Here is a 27013-nt window from a genome sequence, read left to right on the forward strand (position 1 = left end):
TTTCATAACTACCAGCTACTACAATGCATAATGTATCACGTTCTTGATTTCCGGGTAAATCATTATAAAAAACATTGGCGCGGTGGCTGAGCAGCTGGCTGCCGCGCAACGTGTCGCGAGTTAGATTGCGCATGGATCAATTCTTTGTGTGATCCACAAATTGTTGTTTCGTGTCTGGGTGTCATGTATATGTGAACTTCTATGTTTATAAACGACATAGAAGAAAATCCTAGAGTGGGGCAATGTTAAATATAAAACCAAATTATATGCTTCTACTAAAAAATTCAGACTAGGATGATTCAGATTATGCCATCATCGTCATTATCGTTTAGTTTTTTTGGGGGGAGAATCATCGACAAATTACTTCTTCCGCCATGGGTGAGGAGACAGGGAGTGTCAGATTCTTACTGACTAAAAACCACCCCGTTCCTACGCTCCGTTCCGACTCTTTATCATGAGCAGCGTGTGCAGACGCGGCGACGTCAGTAGGTTTCACGACGCAATAAATTAGTAGAGCTTTTCTCCATTAATTTACGTGAGTAAACCCTGATTTCAGTTGATTCAAAATAAGTCCAATAAGTAGGTTTATAGAAACTTGATAATAAATACTATACATATCTCCCTGGTTTCCATGAAATCGATTAAAGTGCAACAATAGACGCTGAATGCGGATAATTCCGCAGGCGAATGTAAGCGCATAATATATCAGATTGCTGGCCGGGAATCGATAAATAGATAGGTAACAGGGACGGACTTAGATTACACAGTAATGGAAAACTAACACTTTTCTATTCAACTTCATAATGTAGTATTCCTTCAACAAATGAGATAATGATAATGGTTGATATAATGCCAAATTTGTATTAAGTCCACTATAGTTTTGACGTACACAAAGTGTAAAATAAATTAATAAATAATAGAACTAATAAAAGTCAGGTCGCAAATACTATTGATAAAGTGGATTTTAGATGAGTTACTGATGTTTAATGGTAAACTCTCTTATATAACAGATAGTCGTAGCGACGAAATGTTGTGGGCTATATGTTACAAAGAATACATAAAATATTATATTCAAAATTCAAAATATTATTTCACAAAAATTCCAGGGCTGAACTCATTTACCAAAGACGTTCATTAACAATTCCTTTACTATCAATAGCAATAAACATATCAATCACCTAAATATAATCACGCCTTCACATAAACTCTGACTAACATTCCAAATACGTCTCTGTGTGCTAGTGGAAAACGTTCAGGGCAGATGGCGAGGGCCGCCAGTGGCATCATTTCCGGTGTCGGGAGCTAACTAATGCGACATGGTAACTTACTGGCATAATTTCTGTATATTTAATTTACCTACTGACCCAAATTTGATCAGTTTAAGTTGGAACTTTGAAAGGTACCATATTAAACACAATCCAAACTAAATAACTCTCAACATCATCATTTCAACCACAAGAAACCTAAACATAGACCTTACCAATGATTTCCAGATCAGCTTATAACCTGCATTATGCATTTCACCACCCCGGTGGCCACCTTCAGTACCGATAAGGCGCACCGAATCCTCTAATTAGACCAGCTCCGGAACCCCCATGGTGCAACGCCTGTTATGGCACATCCCTATAACCATTATATTGTATTGTTATTGATATCGTTCATAGTATAGGCAATCTAAATTTGCGAGATCTATGATTTTAATAAAGATGTTTATATGTCAAGTACTTTGACTATTTTAATGAATAAAGATTAACGAAAAACAATGCTAGCTTCACTGTAAGTTACCCTGTACCAACCTAGAGGCCGCTGCGCTAAGATTTACGACTACGCACACTAGTACCACTTACGGCTCTCATACAAACTCTTTAAATGTTGCGACGAAACTTTGCTAGTAATGTCTGTGTTTTTGTGGTGATTTTGTCTGGTGTCTAAATAAATGAATAAATAGGTATTATAATTTGATGAGAGCCTTAAATACAAAAACTTAAGATGTATATGTAGTTTCTAAAATTGTCGGCTCGAACAATGGGGTAGGAAGGAGTGACAGTCTGACACTACCTCTCGCTTCGCCCAAGGCGGATGAAGGCAATGGATGATTCTTCCCTCAAAAAATCTAGCATGAAACCTCCACAAACTACGTCTGTGTCTTATCGTGTCTCCACTCTATCGTTATCAGTTTCGTAAATAACGTCATCAAGACAGAAATAATAATAGAACTAAATAAATTTTTGTTTTAATTAAATACTGAATCCAAAAAAAATTTATGTCTGAAATAAACGAATATTTAATTTAATTTAATTTACACCATTAACACATTTCTTTAAAGTTCCTTATTTTCCAGAAACTGTATACTTTTGTTGATTTCTGTAGAGTTTATAGAAGAGATCCCAGAACGCCATCCTGTCGTGGAACGGCCTGGCTTCAAGAGTGAGGTCTGAGTCGAGGTTCAAGTAAGGCTGGCTGGTCTTCGAGACAGGCAGCCACTTTACTGGAAGCAGCTCCGATGTAGTTGGTGTTGGATCCCTGAAGATTGAAGAAAGAATGGTTAATGGTTAAGTTTAGTATTGCTATAGGCTTCTATTATAATTATAACTCAAATGCTTGGTATGTTTTCGAAGACTATTTACTGATACAAAATATATGCTACCAAAAATGATTATAAATACCAAAACACAATTAAACCTTGTCAAAATAAAAACAACATATTTTTCTTGTATTAAACACTAATTTAATATTTGGATCGGTAGCATTTTTGTTAGTATGAAAGCCGCTAGAAACGATAGTCTACGGGATGACTAAGTTTAAAAAAAATGTTTTACAGATAAGATCAGTAAATAACAATATGTTGTCAGAATACACAAGAGTAAATATGATAACGATAAAATATCTTAAAGACAACAAAATACAGATCATCATCACTATCATTCACGAGTCTATATTAAATGCAAAATCATCATTTCACGAATGAAAGTCATACGTCACCTGAAGTTTTCCAATAAATCACATGATTAGGATGATTGAAAGATTATGAACTAAAATCTACTCACCCATACTTAGCAAAGTTAGTCCAAAGCGTCGTTAGCCTGTCAATCATGAGCTGGTCTTCTGGTGTTACTTGTTCGCCAAACAATTCAACATTATCGAACAAATATCCCAGCTCATCAGCATGAATAGCTCCAGGAGCTTCCAAGTTAAACAGCACCTTTAGTAAATTCCTGTCACCACTGTATGAGAAAACGTATCGGTACACTGTTCTGCCTCCGATGTCCAATATCCTTTCAGCCATTCTTTGCGTAGGATGGTTAAATACGAAATCTGACGCAAAGTCTGTTATTTTATCAGCTACATTTTCATCGAGTGGCTCATCGCCGATGTAAAAGTGTCTTACGTCATTTACAGCATCCTCCCAATCATTTCCCAAATCAAAAGCGGCAGATATTAAGCCAAAATCGTAATTTGCAAAGAAATCTGAATCAGCCAACCCATATTGGAAAGGTAGTTCGTTGCTTGTGTGACCAATAATCACAGGAGTGTTGCGGAGTTTAGGGGAATTTATGTTCATTGGATGATCAGTTATAAAAGATTCAACACCCTCGATATCTTTTTCTATACAAGGCAAGGTACCAGGGTTATCAGTTCCAGTAGAACCAGTTATTTTCAAATCGTAAGCTACTTTAGCCAACGTATGAACATCTACAGACGCAAGATACTCTAGAGCTTCAAGTGTGTCTTCAGTTTCAAAATCTAAAGCATTGGCCAATTTGATTGGTATTGTTTTATCGGGTTCCACAATCAGCCATGGACTTAAAGCAGGACCACTCTGAATTATAGCTTTTTGGAACAACGTCTCATATGAAGATAGTAAATGAAGGTTCACGGACATTCCACCGGCACTTTCACCAAAAATGGTAATCTGTGAAGCGTCTCCTCCGAAAGCTTCAATGTTTTCATTGACCCACCTCAGAGCTAACACTTGATCTTTGAGCCCTTGATTGCCTGGTACCTCTGGGATGTCCAGACACATGAAACCGTAGGCACCGAGTCTGTAATTTATTGCTACTACAATGACGTCATTCCTCAATAAATAGTTAGGGGTTCCTTCAGCTTGAGCGCTACCAGTGACGAAAGCACCTCCGTGTATCCATACCATTACTGGCAAGCGGTTTTGTGTAGTAGCGGCACTTGGTACATAGATGTTCAAGGTGAGGCAATCGATAGTTCCTATCGCTACATCATTGGCCACTTGAGGACATACACTTGACACATATGCATCGAAAATATCGTCAAAGCCTGGGTGCGGTACTGATGGCTGTAATCAAAAATATGAATTTTGTATTCCAAAGTCAATTTAAGATCACTTAAGAAGTCACAGAAGAACTTACCCCAAAAGGATTGTTTTTATCAACCACCGCATAAGGTACGCCTAAAAACTTGGCGTGTCCCTCATCTGATCGAAGACCTCGGATGAGGCCCTTGTTTGTGGACACGAGAGGATCCACTCGATATAATCCTTGGACCAGGCCACATAGTGATACTAATAGCACCGCCAACCACATGTCTATATCTTTCGACATATTTGCAGTAACTGAGATGATTTATCACACTTAAAGATACGAAGATTTAAGATAAAAAGAACATTTTACTTCGATATCTCAAATTATCTGTTGACAAACAGTGAAGCAATAACTAATAATAAAACTTGTTTCCATATCGACAGTTAAATCGAGTAGACTTATTGAAGATCAAGTTTTCGATGATTTATTAAAATAAAAGGCAATGAAGAAAATAAATGTACGCATGTTTCACTTAAAATTGTTTTCTTTATTATTTTCGAAATTAAACTAAAAAACAAAAATAATGATAAATAAAAATAAACTTTCATAAAACAGTAATGAAAACACAATTACATGGAAAATAAATTGAGACCTTTTATTTTCTAGAAACTTCAAGTCTGTGTCGATTTCTGTAGAGTTTATAAAAAAGATCCCAGAACGCCATCCTGTCGTGGAACGGTCTGGCTTCAAGAGTGAGGTCTGAGTCGAGGTTCAAGTAAGGCTGGCTGGTCTTTGTGATAGGCTGCCACTTTACTGGAAGCAGCTCCGACGTAGTTGGAGTTGGATCCCTGAAGATGACATAGAATTGGTTTATTTGATAATGCAATGTAGCGTTACTTAAAGATTACTTACTCGGATTTCATAAGATTTTATAGATAACATAAAAAACCATAACTATGACATGGGACTTATAACAGTATAAATTGTGAAAGTGGGTGTACATTGTATAGCGGAATTACGTATGCCATAATGTGCACCTCTGCCTACCCCTTCGGGAATAAAATACGTAACGTTGACGTTGCATAAAAAAACAATAGTTTATCGGAAAATCACAATAGTCATACTCATAAAAATCTGTGAAGGAAAGACGCTAACTCATACTATTTTGCAATCTGATAATAATCTATATTGTGTACAAGCAAAGTCATTGTTTTCCGAATTATCTTGAGATTTCTTGAGCTTTTTACACCAATAACTGTGTACTTACCCATATTTTACGAAGTTGATCCAAAGCGTTGTTATTCTGTCGATCATTAGCTGGTCTTCTGGAGTAATTTCTTCGCCAAACATATCATGATCAAACAAGTATCCAAGCTCATCAGCATGGGTAGCTCCAGTACAATTCAAGTTGGCTTGAAGTTTTATTAAGTTTCTCCCACCACTGTATGAAAAAACATATCGGTAAACTGTTCTAACACCAATGTCTAATAGTCTCTCAGCCATTCTTTGTGTTGGGTGGTTAAACATAAAGTCTGAAGCAAAATCAATTATTCCATCTGCAACATTTGCACTAAGTTGCTCATCTCCAATATAAAAATGTTTCACATCATTTACCGCATCCTCCCAATCATCTCCTAAATCAAATGCATTAGAAATGAAACTAAAATCATAGTTTGAAAAAAAATCTGCATCAACATCCCCATATAAGAACGGCATTTCGTTGTTTGTGTGACCAATAATAACTCGAGTGTTGCGGAGTTTAGGCGAATTTATGTTCATTGGATAATCAGTTATAAAAGATTCCACGCCTTCGATTGCCTTCTCAATGCAAGGCATCGTAATGGGAATACTATTTTCTGTAAGAGTGGTTATTTTCAAATCATGAGCGAGTTTGACCAACGTTTGAGGATCCACAGACGCGAGGTACTCTAAAGCTTCAAGTGTGTCTTCGGTTTCAAAATCTAAGGCTTTAGCCAAGTTGATTGCTACTGTTTGGTTTGAATCCATTATTAACCAAGGACTAGATACTGATCCACTCTGAATTATGGCTCTCTGGAATAAAGTCTCATATGGAGATAGCAGATGAAAGTTCACAGACATTCCACCGGCACTTTCACCGAATACAGTAATTTGTCCTGCATCGCCTCCGAAAGCTTCAATGTTCTCGTTGATCCATCTCAGAGCTAACACTTGGTCTTTTAGTCCTTGATTGCCTGGTACTTCTGGGATGTCCAAACACATGAAACCGTATGCGCCAAGTCTATAATTTATCGTTACGACGATGACATCATGTTTCAATAATAATCTAGGACTGCCTTCAGCTTCTGCGCTGCCAAAAACGAAACCTCCTCCATGTATCCACACCATTACTGGCAAACGGTTTTGGGAGGTAGCAGCACTCGGTACGTAAATGTTCATATTGAGGCAATCGATGGTTCCCATCACTACATCATTGTATACTTGAGGACATACTTTTGTTTCGTATGCTTCGAAGATGTCATCAAAGCCGGGGTGTGGGACTGATGGCTGTAATAATAAAATCAAAGATATGAGCTTTGTAATTTTTTGCGCGATCAAAGTCAAATTAAAATGATCAATTTAAAGAAATAATTTAAAGAACGTACCCCAAAAGGATTGCTTTTATCCACAACTGCATAAGGAACACCCAGAAACTGGGCGTACCCCTCATTAGATCGAAGTCCTCGAATGAGGCCTTTTTTTGTAGACACAAGAGGGTCCACTCGATATAATCCCTGGACCAGGCCACATAGTAATACCAGAAGCACCACCGTCCACATGTTGAGGGCTTGCGACATAGTTGTGGCAACTGAGATGAATAATCGCGTCAGTAAACCTTAATATAGTAAGATATAAGATAAAAAAAAGATCTTAGTCATACCTGTGTAGCAAGTCTATTGATAATCCGTCAAGTGATAACTAAAAATAAATCTCAATGTATTGGGTTTGGCTATGGCTGGAAAGTGTTGATGAAATTATAGATAACGAAATTTGGATTCGAACGATGAAACTTAAATTTAAAATCATCATAGTACAGCAGTTAATAACATGTATAGCAGAAATGAATAGCATGTTTATTGTTGTCAAATATTCAACATTTCTTAGTTCTGAGAAACTTCATATTTATGCTGATTTCTATAGAGTTTATAGAAGAGATCCCAGAACGCCATCCTGTCGTGGAACGGCCTGGCTTCAAGGGTGAGGTCTGAGTCGAGGTTCAAGTAAGGCTGACTGGTCTTCGTGATAGGCTGCCACTTTACTGGAAGCAGCTCCGACGTAGTGGGTGTTGGATCCCTGAAGATTGAAGAAAGAATGGTTAATGGTTAAGTTTAGTATTGCTATAGGCTTCTATTATAATTATAACTCAAATGCTTGGTATGTTTTCGAAGACTATATTATAAATACTTATATTATAAATACCAAAACACAATTAAACCTTGTCAAAATAAAAACAACATATTATTCTTGTATTAAACACTAATTTAATATTTGGATCGGTAGCTTTTTGTAAGTATGAGTTAAGTTTAAAAAAACGTTTTACAGATAAGATCAGTCAATAACAATATGTTGTCAGAATACACAAGAGTAAATATGATAACGATAAAATATCTTAAAGACAACAAAATACAGATCATAACCCCTGTCATTCACGAGTCTATATTTAATGCGAAATCATCATTTCACGAATGTAAGTCATACGTCACCTGAAGTTTTCCAATAAATCACATGATTAGGATGATTGAAAAATTATGAAGCAAAATCATCTACTCACCCATACTTAGCAAAGTTAGTCCAAAGCGTCGTTAGCCTGTCAATCATGAGCTGGTCTTCTGGTGTTACTTGTTCGCCAAACAATTCAACATTATCGAACAAATATCCCAGCTCATCAGCATGTATAGCTCCAGGAGCTTCCAAGTTAAACAGCACCTTTAGTAAGTTTCTATCACCACTATATGAGAAAACGTATCGGTACACTGTTCTACCACCGATGTCCAATATCCTTTCAGCCATTCTTTGCGTAGGATGGTTAAATACGAAATCTGACGCAAAGTCTGTTATTTTATCAGCTACATTTTCATCCAGTGGTTCATCTCCGATGTAAAAGTGTCGTACGTCATTTACAGCATCCTCCCAATCATTTCCCAAATCAAAAGCGGCAGGTATTAAGCCAAAATCGTAATTTGCAAAGAAATCTGAATCAGCCAACCCATATTGGAACGGTAGTTCATTGCTTGTGTGACCAATAATCACAGGAGTGTTGCGGAGTTTAGGAGAATTTATGTTCATTGGATGATCAGTTATAAAAGATTCAACACCCTCAATATCTTTTTCTATACAGGGCAAAGTACCAGGGTTGTCAGTTCCAGTAGAACCAGTTATTTTTAAATCGTAAGCTACTTTAGCCAACGTATGAACATCTACAGACGCAAGATACTCTAGAGCTTCAAGTGTGTCTTCAGTTTCGAAATCTAAAGCATTGGCCAATTTGATTGGTATCGTCTTATCAGGGTCCACAATCAACCATGGACTTAATGCAGGACCACTCTGAATTATAGCTTTTTGGAACAAACTCTCATATGAAGATAGTAAATGAAGGTTCACGGACATTCCACCGGCACTTTCACCAAAAATGGTAATCTGTGAAGCGTCCCCTCCAAAAGCTTCAATGTTTTCATTGACCCACCTCAGAGCTAACACTTGGTCCTTAAGTCCTTGATTGCCTGGTACTTCTGGGATGTCCAAACACATGAAACCGTAAACACCAAGTCTATAATTTATCCTTACAACTATGACATCGTGTTTCAACAGAAAAGTAGGACTTCCTTCAGTTTCAGCACTGCCAAGTACAAAGGCTCCTCCATGTATAGAAACCATTACTGGCAAAAGGTTTTGAGAAGTAGCAGCACTTGGTACATAGATGTTCAAGGTAAGGCAATCAATTGTTCCAAATGCTACGTCGTTATAGATTTGAGGACACATCGTTGTCTCGTATGCTTCGAAAACGTCATCGAAACTAGGGTGTGGGACTGATGGCTGCAATATAAACAGAGATAATGTATTTTTTACACGTTCGCACTCTTTATTTAGCATTTTGTCTTAAGAACTTACCCCAAAAGGATTCTTTCTATCCACCACTGCATAGGGAATACCTAGGAACTGGGCGTATCCCTCCTCAGACTGAAGACCTCTGATAAGACCTTTGTTTGTAGACACGAGAGGGTCTACTCGATATAATCCTTGGACCAGACCACATAATGAGACCAAAAGCAACACAGGCCACATGTTTATATCTAGCGACATAGTGGTAGCAACTGAGATGGTTTATCAAGGCGATAAACGTAAGATTCAAGATAAAATATTATCTTACAATTTGATTGCACGGAGCAACTGTTTGTGTGATACACAAATTGTTGTTTCGAGTCTGGGAGTGATGTGTAAGTGAACTTGTATGTTTGTTAACGCACCCACGACACATGAGAAAATACTAGTGTGGAGCGACGTTATATTAATAAAATTTACTACTTTACTAATGATAAACTTGACTTTGCCGGACAACATCGGCCTTTTAGTCAGGCAGTGCTATAATATTTATTGATTTTAAAATTGTTTTAAAGAAGGTATTGAGTTTTTACCTTTAAGGGTAGCGGGGTAAGGTCGCTATATACTGTGGCTCCTAACTTCTGCTCCAAGCAGAAGTTAGGGCGAGGTGGTTTAGTCTGTGAGACAAAGGACGTAAAGAACGATTCGTTGTTTTCTATTTTAAAAAAAAACACCGTTTTGATAGATTTGTGTAAATAAAGGTGATCCTACAATTATAATGATGTTACATAATAGTTTGCCGTGATGTAATAAAAATAACAGAAGAGCTCAATATTTTATTTCAGCCAAATTCAAAAAAGTACATAACATATTTTTCCAATCTTTTCTACGATTTATTTTCCAGAAACTTCATATTTATGCTGATTTTTGTGGAGTTTATAGAAGAGATCCCAGAACGCCATCCTGTCGTGGAACGGCCTGGCTTCAAGGGTGAGGTCTGAGTCGAGGTTCAAGTAAGGCTGGCTGGTCTTCGTGATAGGCAGCCACTTTACTGGAAGCAGCTCCGATGTAGTTGGTGTTGGATCTCTGAAGATAACAAGATATGCTAGTCAGAGATATTGTGATTATACGAAATTCAGAAGATTGAAGAGATGTCATAAGTAAACAACAATACTTTATCAGTAAACGTCAAAAGTGTTATTTTTGAAGATGAGTAGCCAAGTTTTACTATTATTTTGCAATGTAAAATCTTACACCTATCGAATTCATAGTTTCCTGAACAATCTTTATTTTTCCATTACACGCAAATCACACTATCATAATATGTTATACTGGTTACGTTGACTGTCGAAATGTCGAATATACAATACATTTTTGCTTTTTCTAACAAGACAGCTGTTTAATCATCAAGTCAGTACAGAAAAATTAGAGAATATTTTCTTTTTATCTAAGTACTACTACTATATCGTATACATTCATTCAATACTATACTACGTATATCGTATACATTCATTTAAAACAAATAGGCACTATTTAGATTAAAAATAAAATAGTAAACTTCTACCTACCCATACTTAACAAAGTTGATCCAAAGAGTCGTAATCCTGTCTATCATTAACTGGTCTTCAGGAGCAATGTCTTTGCTAAATATTCCATTATCAAACAGATATCCAAGCTCATCCGCATGGGTAGCTCCGGTGGAATTCAAGTTGTATAAAACTTTCACCAAATTCCTGCCACCACTGTATGAGAAAACATATCGGTAAATTGTTCTAGCACCGATGTCTAAGAGTCTGTCAGCCATTCTTTGCGTCGGATGATTAAATATAAAGTCTGAACCAAAATCTGTAATTTCCTTTGCCACATTTTCATTAAGTGGCTCATCTCCCATATAAAAGTGCTTCACATCATTTACAGCATCCTCCCAATCATCTCCTAAGTCGAAAGCGTTAGAAATGAAACTAAAATCATAGTTCGAGAAAAATTCCGAATCAGCACGCTCATACAAGAAAGGTAGCTCGTTGTTATTGTGTCCAATAATGATTGGAGTATTGCGAACTTTAGGGGAATTTATGTTCATAGGATAATCGGTCATGAACGCTTCGGTGCCTTCAATTTCCTTCTCAATACACGGCAGAGTACTGGGTATATCACTTTCAGTGAAGCTTGTTATTCCTAAATCGTTAGCAAGCTTGATCAATGTATGAACATCTACAGATGCAAGATACTCCAGAGCTTCAAGTGTATCTTCAGTTTCAAAATCTAAGGCTTCAGCCAACTTAATTGGAACTGTCTTATCTGAATCCATTATTAACCAAGGACTAGAAACAGATCCACTCTGAATTATGGCTCTCTGGAATAAAGTCTCATATGGGGATAGCAGATGAAAGTTCACAGACATTCCACCAGCACTTTCACCGAATACGGTAATTTGTCCAGCATCACCTCCAAAAGCTTCAATGTTCTCATTGATCCACCTCAGAGCTAACACTTGGTCTTTAAGTCCTTGATTGCCTGGTACTTCTGGGATGTCCAAACACATGAAACCGTAAGCACCAAGTCTATAATTTAAAGATACTACGATGACATCATGTTTCAATAACAATCTAGGACTTCCTTCAGCTTCAGCGTTGCCCAAAACAAAAGCTCCTCCGTGGATCCAGACCATTACTGGTAAGCGGTTTTGAGAGGTAGCAGCACTGGGGACATAAATGTTCATGTTGAGGCAATCGATGGTTCCCATCACTACATCATTGTATACTTGAGGACATACATTTGTTTCGTATGCTTCGAAGATCTTATCGAAGCCGGGATGTGGGACTGATGGCTGTAATAAAAACAATAACATGAACTTAGTAATTTTTTTTATCTTTATCAATCTGAAGTAATTGTTTAAAGAACATACCCCAAAAGGATTGTTTTTATCCACAACTGCATAAGGAACACCCAGAAACTGGGCATACCCTTCATCAGATCGAAGCCCTCGAATGAGGCCTTTTTTTGTAGACACAAGAGGGTCCACTCGATATGATCCTTGGACCAGGCTACATAGTAATAATAGTAGCGACACCGTCCACATGCCTAGAACTTGCGACATAGTTGTGGCAACTGAGATGAATGATCGCCCTTAATATAGTAAGATATAAGATAAAAGAACATGTTAGTCATACCTGTGTAGCAAGTCTATTGATAAACAGTCAAGTGATAACTATAAATAAATCTCAATGTTTCTGGTTTTAGGTATGACCGGAAAGTGTTGATGAAACAGATAACTAAATTTGGATTCGAACGATGAAACTTTAATTTAAATCATCATAGTGCAGCAGTTAATAACATGTATAGCAGAAATGAATAGCATGTTTATTGTTGTAATATTCAACATTTCTTAGTTCTGAGAAACTTCATATTTATGCTGATTTCTATAGAGTTTGTAGAAGAGATCCCAGAACGCCATCCTGTCGTGGAACGGCCTGGCTTCAAGGGTAAGGTCTGAGTCGAGGTTCAAGTAAGGCTGGCTGGTCTTCGTGATAGGCTGCCACTTTACTGGAAGCAGCTCCGACGTAGTTGGTGTAGGGTCCCTAAAGATAATGATAATATGGTTTCTATTGGAAACTAACTCGGTCTAGCTAGATATAGGTTTCTATGAATTTGAAAAGATTGAAGAGATATTATAAGTAAACAACAATAACTTGTCAATAAATTTCATACGACATGTTTGATCAAATAGCTCTAAGAATTCACTAAGTCAACGAAAAACAGTCATTTTAATACACATTAGTCGTCGTCACATAGTGTAACTTGTTATATTTAACACTACATGTATGTATACATACCCATATTTAACGAAGTTGATCCAAAGCGTCGTTATCCTATCTATCATTAGCTGGTCTTCGGGAGTAATATCTTTGCTAAATATTTCATGGTCAAACAAATATCCGATTTCGTCCCCATGAATAGCTCCCGTAGAGTTCAAGTTGTATACAATTTTTAGCCAATTCCTACCACCACTGTATGAGAAAACGTATCGGTAGACTTTTTCAGCACCGATTTCTAAAAGTCTGTCAGCCATTCTTTGCGTTGGATAGTTAAATATGAAGTCTGAAGCAAAATCTGTAATTTCTGTTTCTAAATTTTTATTAACTTGCTCATCTCCGATATAAAAACGCTTCACATAATTTACAGCCTCCTCCCAATCATCTTTTAAATCAAAAGCGTTGGAAATGAAACTAAAATCATAGTTCGAAAAAAAATCTGCATCAGCAACTCCGTATAAGAAAGGCATTTCGTTGCTTGCATGTCCAATAATAACCGGAGTATTGCGAACTTTAGGGGAAATTATGTTCATTGGGTAATCGGTCATGAATGATTCGATGCCCTCGATTTTCTTTTCAATACAGGGCACAGTACTGGGAAAATTAGTTTCTGTCAAACTAGTTATTTTTAAATCGTGAGCAAGTTTAACCAATGTATGAACATCTACAAATGCAAGATACTCCAGAGCTTCAAGTGTATTTTCAGTTTCAAAGTCTAAGGCTTTGGCCAATTGAATTGGCACTGTTTTGTCTGAATCCATTAGCAATCCAGAACTAGAAGCTGGTCCACTTTGGATTATGGCTCTCTGGAACAAAGTCTCGTATGAAGACAGCAGATGAAGGTTCACAGACATTCCACCAGCACTTTCACCGAATACGGTAATTTGTCCAGAATCGCCGCCAAAAGCTTCAATGTTCTCATTGATCCACCTCAGAGCTAACACTTGATCTTTAAGCCCTTGATTGCCTGGTACTTCTGGGATATCCAAACACATGAAACCATATGCACCAAGTCTATAATTAATCCTTACAACTATGACATTATGTTTTAACAGAAAAGTAGGACTTCCTTCAGTTTCAGCACTGCCAAGTACAAAGGCTCCTCCATGTATAGAAACCATTACTGGCAAAAGGTTTTGAGAAGTAGCAGCACTTGGTACATAGATGTTCAAGGTGAGGCAATCAATGGTTCCAAATGCTACGTTGTTGTAAACTTGAGGACACATCGTTGTCTCGTATGCTTCGAAAACGTCATCGAAACCAGGGTGTGGGACTGATGGCTGTAATATAAACAGAGATAATGTATTTTTTACACGTTCGCACTCTTTATTTAGCATTTTGTTTTAAGAACTTACCCCAAAAGGATTCTTTTTATCCACCACTGCATAGGGAATACCTAGGAACTGGGCGTATCCCTCCTCAGACTGAAGACCTCGGATAAGACCTTTGTTTGTAGACACGAGAGGGTCCACTCGATATAATCCTTGGACCAGACCACATAATGAAACCAACAGCAACACAGGCCACATGTTTATGTCTAGCGACATAGTGGTAGCAACTGAGATGATTTATCAAAGCGATAAACTTATAGATAGTAAGATTCACGATAAAATATCATCTTGCTATTACCGATATTTCAAATCTTTTGATAAATAGTAAAACAGTTACTATGTTACTTATAATAAAGTCCAAAGTCATAGGTTCTGCCTTTTAATCAGGCAGCGTTACAATATATGTATACGGGTTATTGAAATTTTTTAAAAGTTGGTGTTAAGTTTTTGCCTGCTGGGGTTACGGGTAACTTTGCTATATAATGTGAGCCCAGGTTGTAGCAGGAGTTAGGGCGAGGTGGTTTACTTTGTCAGATTAGTCTGACAGAGTAAACCACCGGACGTAAAAAGCGATTTGGTGATTTACCTTTAAAAAAATACACCAATTTTTTATAGATTTGTGTAGATAAACGTGATCCTACAAATATATTGGTGTTACAGAATAATTTGCTTTAATGTAATAAAAATAACAGAAGAGTTCAATATTTTATTTCAATCAAATTCAAAAAAGTACATGTCGCATTTATTTCCCTATATTATCTACTGTTTATTTTCCAGAAACTTCATATTTATGCTGATTTTTGTGGAGTTTATAGAAGAGATCCCAGAACGCCATCCTGTCGTGGAACGGCCTGGCTTCAAGGGTGAGGTCTGAGTCGAGGTTCAAGTAAGGCTGGCTGGTCTTCGTGATAGGCAGCCACTTTACTGGAAGCAGCTCCGAAGTAGTTGGTGTTGGATCCCTGAAGATAATAAGATATGACTAGTCAGAGATATTGTGATTATACGAAATTCAGAAGATTGAAGAGATATCATAAGTAAACAACAATACTTTATCAGTAAACGTCAAAAGTGATATTTTTAAAGATGAAAAGCCAAGTTTTACTGTTATTGTGCAATGACAAAATTATCTGCTTCATTGGTCGAGTGGCCACAAGTGTGACTACCGGACAATTTACTTTTCCATTACAGTCAAATCACACTATCATAATTTGTTATATTGGTTTCTTTGACTAGTGAAATATCAAGTATATTTCAATAGTCTACATACATATCTTTTGCATTTCAGTGTCAACACGGCTGTTTATTCATCAAAGTAGTACAGAAAAGTTAGAACATATATTTTTTTATATCAGTATGTTGTATACATTCATTTAAAACAAATAGGCACTCTTTATATTAAATAATAAATAGCAAACTTCTACATACCCATACTTAACGAAGTTAATCCAAAGAGTCGTAATCCTGTCTATCATTAATTGGTCTTCAGGAGCAATGTCTTTGCTAAATATTCCATTATCAAACAGATATCCAAGCTCATCAGCATGGGTAGCTCCCGTCGAATTCAAGTTGTATAAAACTTTTACCAAATTCCTTCCACCACTGTATGAGAAAACATATCGGTAAATTGTCCTAGCACCGATGTCTAAAAGCCTCTCAGCCATCCTTTGCGTCGGATGATTAAAAATAAAGTCTGAACCAAAATCAGTAATTTCATTTGCTACATTTTCATTGAGTGGCTCATCTCCCATATAAAAGTGCTTCACATCATTTACAGCATCCTCCCAATCATCTCCCAAGTCAAAAGCGTTAGAAATGAAACTAAAATCATAGTTCGAGAAAAAATCTGAATCAGCACGCTCATACAGGAAAGGTAGCTCGTTGTTATTGTGTCCAATGATGATTGGAGTATTACGAACTTTAGGGGAATTGATGTTCATGGGATAATCGGTCATGAACGCTTCGACGCCATTAATTTCCTTCTCAATACACGGCAGAGTACTAGGTATATCACTTTCAGTAAAGCTTGTTATTCCTAAATCGTTAGCAAGCTTGATCAATGTATGAACATCTACAGATGCAAGATACTCCAGAGCTTCAAGGGTATCTTCAGTTTCAAAATCTAAGGCTTCAGCCAATTTGATTGGAACTGTCTTATCTGACTCCATTTTTAACCAAGGACTAGAAACCGATCCACTCTGAATTATGGCTCTCTGGAATAAAGTCTCATATGGAGATAGCAGATGAAAGTTCACAGACATTCCACCAGCACTTTCACCGAATACGGTAATTTGTCCAGCATCACCTCCAAAAGCTTCAATGTTCTCATTGATCCACCTCAGAGCTAACACTTGATCTTTAAGTCCTTGATTGCCTGGTACTTCTGGGATGTCCAAACACATGAAACCGTAAGCGCCAAGTCTATAATTTAAAGATACTACGATGACGTCATGTTTTAATAACAATCTAGGACTTCCTTCAGCTTCTGCGCTGCCAAAAACAAAAGCTCCTCCGTGTATCCATACCATTACTGGTAAGCGGTTTTGGGTGGTAGCAGCACTTGGTACATAGATGTTCAAGGTGAGGCAATCAATGGTTCCAATGGCTTCATCGTTAGACATCTGAGGGCACACGTTTGTCTCGTAAGCTTCGAAGATGTCATCGAAGCCTGGGTGCGGAGTTGAAGGCTGCACATAAAATAAATTTTATTTATGATATCATTACCTTTTTAAGTGAAGTTAAATAAACTACAGTAGGATTACAATAATTGTGAACTAGACATAAATGTAGACATACACCTAAATAAATATTGAATAAACGTACCCCAAAAGGATTGTTCTTATCCACAACTGCATAAGGAACACCCAAAAACTGGGCGTATCCCTCGTCAGACCGAAGACCTCGGATAAGACCCTTGTTTGTAGCCACAAGAGGGTCCAGTCGATATAATCCATGGACCAGACCACATAATGACACCAACAGCACCACTGACCACATGTCTAGTCGTTGCAACATGATTGCAAAGACTGAGATGATTTAAAAAGAAAATTCAAAGATAGGAAGATTCAAGATAAAATAACATCTTAGTAACATCTATATCTAAAGGCTATCGATAAGCAGTGATATAATGAAGCAACAGCTAATAATAAAACCAAGGTCTTGTGACCATTCAAGGGTCTATGTAAAGTTTTATAACATTTTTAAACTTTTTGTGCATGGAGACTGAAATTAGCAGTGGATTTATCTTCTAGTCAAAAATATGATCAAGGGCCAGTCGAGGAGTGCAGTGAAAACATAATACACAATTTATTTTAATCTAAATAAAACATTTATTTACATTATTACAAATGTTCAGTATCATCTCAAATTACCTAACAACTCATTAGAACTCGTACAACAAACAGGTACTGGTACAAATACAAAGTTGTACTTCCGAAACCTGGTTTTTAAGGTTTTCACATAACAATAAGTCGATCATTTTATTTTCCAGAAACTTCAGTCTGCTGCTGATTTACATAAACCTTATGGAATAAATCCCAGAAAGCCATTCTGTTGTTGAATGGTCTACTTTCAAGTGTGAGGTCTGAATCCAGATTCATGTAAGGATGAGTGGTCTTCGTAATAGGTTCCCATTTGATGGGAAGTAATTCTGACGTTGACGGCGTTGGGTCTCTGGTGAAGAAACAAACGAGCATTAGATATATTTCTTGAAGAGAGATAATACATACGTGATGATGTATGTAGTAGTTTATAAGTAAAAAAATCACATATCTTAAAATATTTCGATTACCTAAACGAGATAAATCTGATAAAGTTTAAAACTTTGAGTACAAAAGAACTTCAAGTCACGATGTTGTTCAACAATCGACAACACAATAGTTTGTTATTGAAAAAAATAAATAATGATTATAATCTTGATTCTAGAACTTACAAAGATCATTCACACTGTTCATAACGCAATCTCAACGAATCGTACATGACAATGTTCTTTAAGATTTCCAATTGACATGTTGCTACACTATTTTGTTTTGAGGTTATTATTTTTTTTGCGAATTTAGGAGTTAAGATTTTACAAAAGGCAAGTGGTACTTAACAATATTTTATATTTGAATACTTGAAATATAAAAAGAAACATCTTACCCATACTTGGCGAAATTGGTCCACATCGTTGTCATTCTATCTATCATGAGTTGATCTTCAGAAGTAATATCACCAGTGAGTTCACCACTGTCAAACAAATATCCAAGTTCATCAGCATGTACAGCCCCAGTGCCATTCAGGTTCAGTCTTATTTTTATAACATTTCTTCCACCACTATATGAGAAAACATATCTATATACAGATGTAGCTCCAAGCTCCAGAAGTCTTTTAGCCATTCTTTCTGTAGGATGATTAAATAAAACATCTGAAGCAAAGTTTGTAATTTCATCTTTAACATTTTCACTTGTGTCTTCATCTCCGATATAGAAATGTCTAATATCTTCTACAGCTTCATCGAATTTATCTCCTAAATCAAGAGCTGTGTTTAATACGGTAAAATCAAAGTTTCTAAAGAACTCGTCATCAGCAGTTCCATAGCCCATAAACATTTCGTTGCTAGTCACACCAAGTATCACTGGTACATTTCTGACTTTAGTCGATTCTACGTCCATTGTATACTTTGTCAAAAAATGTTCAACACCTTCCATTTCCTTTTCAATACATGGAATAGTTGACGGACTGTTATCTAGACTCATAAAAAACGTTAATTTTATATCATGAGCCAATTTGACTAATGTGTGAGCTTCTATTGTTGAAAGAAATGCTATAGCTTCAGATACATCATTGGTAGAACATTTAATGCTTCAGCTAATTGTATGGGCACACTGTTATCAATTTCTTTCATAACCCATGGACTTACAGCAGGACCACTCTGAATGATAGCTCTTTGAAATAGAGGTTCGTAAGACGATAGTAAGTGTAGATTCACTGACATTCCACCAGCACTTTCACCGAATACAGTAATTTGATTAACATCTCCTCCAAAAGCTTCAATGTTCTCGTTGATCCACCTCAGTGCTAATACTTGGTCTTTAAGTCCTTGATTACCAGAAACTTCTGGAATATCTAAACACATGAAGCCGTAAGCGCCGAGCCTATAGTTAATTGTTACTACGATGACGTCATTCTTTAGCAAATATTCTGGAACACGGACAGCATCTCCACTGCCGACGATAAAGTAGCCTCCATGAATCCATACCATTACTGGCAAACGGTTTTGGGAAGTAGCAGCACTTGGTACATAGATGTTCAAAGTGAGACAGTCAATGGTCCCAACCACAGTATTGTAGGATACTTGAGGACATACATTTGATTCGTAAGCTTCAAAGATATCGTTGAAGCCTGGATGTGGACTTGCTGGCTGCAAATAAACATGACTCAATGTAAATAAGCCTATTAAGTTACTTGTCTCTTTTTCTTAAGATAAACAGTACAAATACTGATTGATGAAAAAATGTATCAGACAAATTGTAAACATATATATTTTTAAAAGAGTAATGAATGACGTTTCTTCCTCGTTTTTTTTTTCCATTCGAAACAACACTTTGGAACGAGTACCTAGCTTCACAGACGGACAGATTGACAGACTATTATTTATTTCTTTATTTGTTGATGTTTCAAAAGTACCTTAGTGTTTATGGTTTAATTGGAATAAATGACTTGATTTTTAAAATTCAGTACTAACAAATCTTGGCTTTATTGATAATGATAAACATTTGATATGAAACTATTGAATTCAATAAATAAATCTTACCCCAAATGGATTGCTTTTATTCACTTCTGCATAAGGTACACCAAGAAATTGTGCGTACCCACTGTCTGTGCGTAGTCCACGAATTAGACCACTCTTGGTTGAGACAAGAGGGTCCACCCGGGACAGTCCTTGGACCAACCCACATAACGATATCACCAATAGAACTGACCACATGTCTTTATCTTGTGACCAATTTTCCGAAACTGAGATCTGAGTCTTGAAATCCGATAGATATGAGATTAAAGATAAAAACACTGATATTATTGATTATAGGTGATTGATGTAAATGGGTCTACATATTTTACTTATAACATTAAAATAAAAATCAACTTCAAGAAACAAAAAATAAAAAGCAAAATATTACTATTATAAATACTGATACGTTATGCACTGATAGATGTGGTGTTGAAGTTGGTAAAAAATAAGAATAACAACACAACGTCACGCCTTTTTATCTCTTAAGGGGTAGGCAGAGGTTTGTGTTATAAGACCCATGTAATAGGGGGTGAACCTGTTGACAAATACTGGGCACAATTCTAGACTCCGTGCTATTACTGGGACACATTTTCGAAAAACAGAAAAAAACCCCAGTATTTTGCCTGCCCGGGAATCGAACCCGAGACCAACTTGTTCGGCAGCCGCACTTACGACCACTCGACATTAAAAAAATAAGAAAACATATTTTTTTTTTGCAAAATTCTTTATTTTAATAATGTTATAAAAACTAAAACATTAAGAACAATTTTTGATCACAATTCTATCTATCTATAATAATCTATCTACTTTTTATAGTATCCACTATCACCGTCCGAAGGCTTCCTTCTGGGTTCATTTCCGTACAATTTATGGAAAACGTCCCAGAAAGCCATTCTAGCATGGAAGGGTCTAGCTTTGAGTGTCAGCTCAGAATCTAGATTGAGATAGCGCTGTGTAGTCCTCGATATAGGAGCCCATTTCACTGGAAGTAGCTCTGAAACTGTTGGGGTTGGATCTCTGAAAGCAACAAATATAATTATTATGTAGGTAGGTATTATACATGTTAAGTGCAGTATCTGAATGGCTGACGACTGTGAACGATTTCCACACGAAACAAGTTTGCTTTTCGATCGTAATATGTTATTATTACTGTCTTTATAACAACTATTGTGAGACATATCACAGGCTATTGGGATTTTTAAGTTAAATTAACTAAACAATTACTAAAAAAATATGGCTGTATACGGCTGACTCATGCACATTAATGGAGATAAGCTCTACTGGTTTCGAGTTAATGTTATTACTGATCGAGATACGTGACGTATATGTATATGCAATTGTGTTTATGAATGCATCTACGATACAAGATAAAGATCTAGTATGAGGCAAAGTTTTTCAAAAACGTATTTATGTTTTCGTATTTTCAGTAATAGTATGGAGGACCTAAGATATACAACAAAACTGGTTGATGATTAATTGACTTTTCGGGGATTAAAAAATGAAATGCTATGTTAACGCTAGCTAGTGATAGTATAGATAGCTAGTGATATGCTTAATTAATAAAAAAATAAGAAATGTCTTACCCGTATTTAGCGAAGTTAGTCCACATCATGGACAGTCGTTCAATCATTAGTTGATCTCTAGGAGTGATGTCACCATTAATTTCATCACTATCAAACAAATATCCAAGTTCATCAGCATGCACAGCCCCAGTGGTATTTAAGTTTAACCTCATTTTCATTATATTTCTCTCACCGCTGTACGAGAAAACATATCTAAATACAGATTTGGCACCAAGTCTCAACAGTCGTTGAGCCATTTTTTGTGTAGGATAATTGAATAAGACATCAGAAGAGAAATGTTGTATGTCATCTTTAACTTTGTTTCCAGGTTTTTCATCACCAATGTAGAAATGTCTTATATCGTCTATAGCCTCGCCGAATTTATCAGTTAAATCAACAACGGAATTTATTAAATCAAAATCGTAATGCATAAAGTAGTCATCTCTAGCTTTGACGTAGCCCATAGCCATTTCATTACTATTCACACCTATTATGATTGGTATGTTTTTAAGTTTAAGCGATTCTATATTTAGTGTATGCGCTGTTATGAAATGTTCGACGCCTTCCATTTTATTCTCTATGCAAGGCAGAGTGACAGGCCTGTCTTCTAGAGTCACGTACGAAGTCAATTTTAAGTCATAAGCCGTTTTGACTAGTGTATTAGGATGCACGGATGAAAGGAAAATTATAGCTTCAGTTATATCACCCGTTGCAAAATGTAATGCTCTAGCTAGTTTTATGGGCACAGTATTATCAGAATCTTGCAATACCCACGGGCGTGTTGCGGGACCACTTTGAATAATTGCTCTTTGGAAAAGAGTTTCGTAAGAGGACAGTAAATGAAGATTCACTGAAATTCCACCAGCACTTTCACCAAATATAGTGACTTTTGTGGGGTCTCCTCCGAAAGAATCAATGTTCTCATTGATCCACCTCAGAGCCAACACTTGGTCTCTAAGTCCTTGATTTCCAGAAACTTCTGGAATATCCAGGCACATGAAGCCATAAACTCCAAGTCTGTAGTTAATTGATATTACGATGACATCATCCACCAACAAATATTCGGGTATGCCAATTGAATCGCCACTGCCAATAACGAAATGGCCTCCGTGTATCCATACCATCACTGGTAAGCCGTTTCGAGAATCGGCAGCGTCTGGTACATAAATGTTTAAAGTGAGGCAATCCAAGGTTCCAACCGAGACGTTGTGGGACACTTGAGGACACATGTTGGATTCGTATGCTTTAAAGACATCATCGAAGCCTGGGTGCGGAAACGCCGGCTATAAAGAAACAAATAAATATAATTTTCTTTTTTATTTAAATCATTAAAAGAAAAACACTTAAAGAGAAACATTAATATATAATTATAATAATATCACGTACTTAATTAATTTGGAATTGTTCGAATAATACACAAATAAGAGTCTTACCCCAAAAGGATTAGTTCTATCGACTTCTGCGTAGGGTATACCAAGAAACTGCGCGTACCCTCCAATGATGCGAAGTCCACGGATTAGGCCACTTCTGGTTGAAACTAGGGGATCCACACGAGAAAATCCATGAGCCAACCCATACATACATATCAATAGCACTACGGACCACATGTCTTAATCTCGTGACTGACTTTAGTTAACTGAGATCTAAACTGTTACTTGGACCGACAGATATGATACTATAGATAAAATAATAGATTTAATTGATTAAAGGCATGCGAACAGTCACTGCTTAATTATGAGACAAATAAGAATAAACATTTTGTGGTTAAAAATATTTATTTGAACAATTTCATAATAACAAACAATTAACAATAACCCATGATTATGCTTGCTTTTAGTAAAAACAATGCCTTATAGATATTACATTCCAGAAATTTGGTTCCATCTGTGTTCGTTTCTATGCAGTTTGCGGAAAATGTCCCAGAAAGCCATTCTTGCGTGGAAAGGTCTGGCTTCAAGAGTAAGGTCTGAATCTAGATTGAGATAAGGCTGCGTAGTCATCGTTATAGGTTCCCATTTAACTGGAAGCAGCTCTGAAGTCGCAGGTGTTGGGTTTCTGAAAACAATGGATAATGTTTACAATAGCTATCATTATGTCTGGTACAATAAAGGTTTATTAAAGGATATATTCTCAAAATTTATTAATGCATCAATTTCAACATTTAATTAAGAAGACAAACAAAAATCCTTACCCATATTTAGCGAAATTAGTCCACAACATTGTTATTCTGTCAATCATGATTTGATCCTCAGGAGTAATATCACCAGTGAGTTCATCGCTATCAAACAAATACCCAAGTTCATCAGCTCGAACAGCTCCTGTTGCATTCACGTTCAATCTTAACTTTATCACGTTCCTATCACCACTGTAGGTGAAAATGTATCTGTATATAGTTCTAGCACCAATTTCCAGAAGCCTGTCTGCCATTTTCTCGGTAGGGTGATTAAAGTAAATATCTGATGCTAAGTTTGTAATTTCAACCTTAGTACTTTCACCTGCTTTCTCATCTCCAATATAAAAGTGTTTGATGTCATCTAAGGCTTCTTCTACAGCGTCACCTAAGTCAAACACTGTCCGAATTACATTAAGACTATACTCCAAAAATCCCTCAACCTCATTAATGGCGTATCCCATATGCATTTCATTGGCAGAGTTACCCAAGATTACTTGTACAGTTCTTAGTTTAGTCGATTTAATGTTCATGGGATATTCTGTTATAAAATGTTCGACACCTTCGATATTCTTTTCAACACAAGGCAACGTTACAGGCGTGCTCTCTAGGGTCATAAAGTTTGTCAACTTTAACCCGTGGGCTAATTCCACTAATTTATGTGGATTAATAGATGAAAGGAAAGTAAGAGCTTCAGATATATCTTCGGTAAAGAAACCTAAGCCTCTCGCTAGTCTTATAGGCACTGTATTGTCAGGTTCTCCCAAAACCCACGGGCTTACTGCAGGACCACTTTGTATAATTGCTTTCTGGAATAGCGGTTCGTATAAAGACAGAAGATGAAGATTTATCGACATTCCACCTGAACTTTCACCAAACACAGTGATTTGTGTGGGGTCTCCTCCAAAAGCCTCGATATTTTCGTTTATCCACCTCAGAGCTAAGACTTGGTCTTTAAGTCCTTGATTTCCAGAAACTTCTGGGTGGTCTAGGCACATGAAGCCGAAAACACCAAGTCTGAAGTTGATTGTTACTACGATGACTTCGTTTTTCAATAGAAATTCAGGACTGCCAACGGAGTCTCCACTGCCGAGGATGAAGTAACCTCCATGTATCCATACCATTACTGGTAACTGGTGTTGGGAGGTGGCAGTACTTGGTACGTAGACGTTTAAGGTTAGGCAATCGATGGTCCCAATCGGTGACTCAAAGGTTATTTGAGGACATGCGTTAGACTCGTATGCTTCGAAGATTTCATCAAAGCCTGGATGTGGAACTGACGGCTGGAAACAAAAGAGTTGATCACTTATGTTATCTTTTACGCATGAAAACTCCAGTCAAGCTGTCTAGTGGGTAATTAATCAATGTTCAGTTCATCCAAAGATAAACTGAGCTGTCAGCGTTAACAGTGGCTTTGTACTCTTTCTGTGCATACAATGATAAAAACTTAGTTAAAGTAAAACAGTGTAAGTGTACTATATTATATATTCAAGGATTTAATGGTCAACTGACCAACACGACTAATTAAGTGAAATAGGCTTTAATTCTAGAGTACTACTCTAAACTTTTAGGCTAGTATTGCGTAACTATTATACGTCTGTATGTCTGCCTACAAGAGTGAGCCTACTAACAGGTGCGAGTTTATGTGATATGTATTCATGTTTTTGCGTATATTCAAGATAAAAAATTACAAATAAATATATATAACTTACCCCAAAAGGATTGTTCTTGTCAACCACAGCATAAGGTATACCCAAGAACTTGGCGTACCCTTCGTTGGAAAGTAGACCCCGAATTAGACCCCTGTTCGTTGAAACTAGGGGGTCTACTCTATATTGTCCTAAGACCACACCACATAAAGACACCAACAGTAGCACAGACAACATGTCTAAGTTTTTCAACATGTCTGCTACAACTGAGATATTTTTCTAAGAGTTTGATGAGATAGATATGCAAAGATAAAATGTTGATATTGATAAATTTTGGTGTTTACGTAATATAGAATCAGGTTGTCAAGTAGCAACCATCAAAACACGAATGTAAGCAAATATCAATACTTGTTTACTAGGTACTTTCATTGGATTTCACAGAAATTAACGAAATTCCACTGATAAACAGTGAAGGAAATCATCGTGAGGAAACCTGGGCTTTTACTTTGTAATTATAAGTTTGAAATCTAACTGGCATTGAGCAAGCGTGGTGATTAATGCTCAAAACCTTTACCATTTCAGAAGAGGCCTTTGGTAAGCAGTGGGCACTAATAGGCTGTTAATGCGATGCAAAAATACGGTTTACGAAAAAAGTGCTTATGAAAACTCATTAAAATACAGAAATTTATTACGCAAGTTTGTCATAATGTCCCTATATGGTATATACTATGTATTATCTGAAAGAATTCTAACATCATAGTTACTCGTCAGCAACTATTAATACGTAATGTGTATCAGATGATTGATATCTCTTATCTCAGATCTAATCTTAATGTCAAAGACATATTTAAGATTTATTTTTTACTTTTCATACGAATGTCATGAGATTCTTTGCTCACCTAACTGTGACTCAGATAACTTAATTTTTTAATGGATAAGGGGGTAAACGAGCAGACGGGTCACCTGATGATAAGCGATCAGTGTCGCCAATGGACGCCAGAGGAGACACAGGTGTGTTGCAGGCACCTTTAAAATGTTTATGACGTAATCTATTGATTGATTTAATGTTTATTTTTTAACAACTTTCAATAGTTATCGAGTCGGATGTCTACTTTAAGCAATGTACAGATTTTTCTTTCTACTCATAAAATATCAGAGGGCTTAGTACGTATATTTTTACGTTTAACGAGATCGAAAAGAAAGCGCCTTCTCGTTTAACGTAAAGCAAACTTGTACAAAAGGTACAGGCGTGAAAACAAAAGATTAGAAAGCCGTTTAGCGACAAATGGAATTAATTAATACCTCGACAAACGAATCCCGAATCTAAATCAAATATTATATTATTATTATTTTCATAACAAAAACATCAAGTACTCGTAATAATACTGAA

At 36.6% G+C, this 27013-nt stretch overlaps 7 protein-coding genes and 1 pseudogene across 9 annotated transcripts; all 8 read right to left on the minus strand.

Moving 5' to 3' along the window:
• Window positions 1-2260: 2260 nt before the first annotated feature.
• Window positions 2261-4593, minus strand: LOC118275860 (cholinesterase 2-like). The gene is made up of 3 exons (XM_035593968.2): window positions 4383-4593; window positions 3048-4309; window positions 2261-2523 (listed from the first exon to the last, which is right to left on the minus strand). Exons 1-3 carry the CDS (start codon window positions 4572-4574, stop codon window positions 2331-2333), a joined length of 1647 nt encoding a protein of 548 aa, XP_035449861.2. The 5' UTR covers window positions 4575-4593; the 3' UTR covers window positions 2261-2330.
• A 199-nt stretch (window positions 4594-4792) lies between these two features.
• On the minus strand, window positions 4793-7105 carry LOC118275549 (cholinesterase 2-like). The gene is made up of 3 exons (XM_035593554.2): window positions 6899-7105; window positions 5542-6800; window positions 4793-5122 (listed from the first exon to the last, which is right to left on the minus strand). The coding sequence occupies exons 1-3, from the start codon at window positions 7088-7090 to the stop codon at window positions 4930-4932; spliced, it is 1644 nt and encodes a 547-aa protein (XP_035449447.2). The 5' UTR covers window positions 7091-7105; the 3' UTR covers window positions 4793-4929.
• Window positions 7106-7357: 252 nt separating this feature from the next.
• LOC118275552 (cholinesterase 2-like) lies at window positions 7358-9595 on the minus strand. The gene is made up of 3 exons (XM_050695395.1): window positions 9402-9595; window positions 8065-9326; window positions 7358-7586 (listed from the first exon to the last, which is right to left on the minus strand). The coding sequence occupies exons 1-3, from the start codon at window positions 9591-9593 to the stop codon at window positions 7394-7396; spliced, it is 1647 nt and encodes a 548-aa protein (XP_050551352.1). The 5' UTR covers window positions 9594-9595; the 3' UTR covers window positions 7358-7393.
• Window positions 9596-10155: 560 nt separating this feature from the next.
• Window positions 10156-14705, minus strand: LOC118275553 (venom carboxylesterase-6-like). Of its 3 annotated transcripts, none has more exons than XM_050695397.1 (4): window positions 14500-14705; window positions 14075-14424; window positions 10901-11809; window positions 10156-10418 (listed from the first exon to the last, which is right to left on the minus strand). In XM_050695397.1, exons 1-4 carry the CDS (start codon window positions 14689-14691, stop codon window positions 10226-10228), a joined length of 1644 nt encoding a protein of 547 aa, XP_050551354.1. In that variant the 5' UTR covers window positions 14692-14705; the 3' UTR covers window positions 10156-10225. The 3 variants fall into 3 exon arrangements, with proteins under 3 accessions (XP_050551354.1, XP_050551355.1, XP_050551353.1); XM_050695398.1 differs by lacking the exon at window positions 10901-11809 and adding an exon at window positions 12820-12910 and having other exon boundaries at window positions 10156-10327; window positions 13166-14424; XM_050695396.1 differs by lacking the exons at window positions 14075-14424; window positions 14500-14705 and adding an exon at window positions 12238-12449 and having other exon boundaries at window positions 10901-12159.
• Window positions 14706-15168: 463 nt separating this feature from the next.
• Window positions 15169-17505, minus strand: LOC118275550 (esterase FE4-like). Its single transcript, XM_035593557.2, has 3 exons — window positions 17296-17505; window positions 15901-17159; window positions 15169-15434 (listed from the first exon to the last, which is right to left on the minus strand). The coding sequence occupies exons 1-3, from the start codon at window positions 17485-17487 to the stop codon at window positions 15242-15244; spliced, it is 1644 nt and encodes a 547-aa protein (XP_035449450.2). The 5' UTR covers window positions 17488-17505; the 3' UTR covers window positions 15169-15241.
• Window positions 17506-17817: 312 nt separating this feature from the next.
• On the minus strand, window positions 17818-20473 carry LOC118275481 (esterase FE4-like; annotated as a pseudogene).
• A 572-nt stretch (window positions 20474-21045) lies between these two features.
• LOC118275841 (cholinesterase 2-like) lies at window positions 21046-23460 on the minus strand. Its single transcript, XM_035593937.2, has 3 exons — window positions 23238-23460; window positions 21826-23087; window positions 21046-21259 (listed from the first exon to the last, which is right to left on the minus strand). Exons 1-3 carry the CDS (start codon window positions 23409-23411, stop codon window positions 21046-21048), a joined length of 1650 nt encoding a protein of 549 aa, XP_035449830.2. The 5' UTR covers window positions 23412-23460.
• A 100-nt stretch (window positions 23461-23560) lies between these two features.
• On the minus strand, window positions 23561-25878 carry LOC118275861 (juvenile hormone esterase-like). The gene is made up of 3 exons (XM_035593970.2): window positions 25687-25878; window positions 23996-25257; window positions 23561-23859 (listed from the first exon to the last, which is right to left on the minus strand). The coding sequence occupies exons 1-3, from the start codon at window positions 25876-25878 to the stop codon at window positions 23664-23666; spliced, it is 1650 nt and encodes a 549-aa protein (XP_035449863.2). The 3' UTR covers window positions 23561-23663.
• Between the last annotated feature and the right edge of the window lie 1135 nt (window positions 25879-27013).

This window comes from Spodoptera frugiperda, chromosome 8 (genome assembly GCF_023101765.2).
Source record: "Spodoptera frugiperda isolate SF20-4 chromosome 8, AGI-APGP_CSIRO_Sfru_2.0, whole genome shotgun sequence".
Taxonomy (NCBI): domain Eukaryota; kingdom Metazoa; phylum Arthropoda; class Insecta; order Lepidoptera; family Noctuidae; genus Spodoptera; species Spodoptera frugiperda.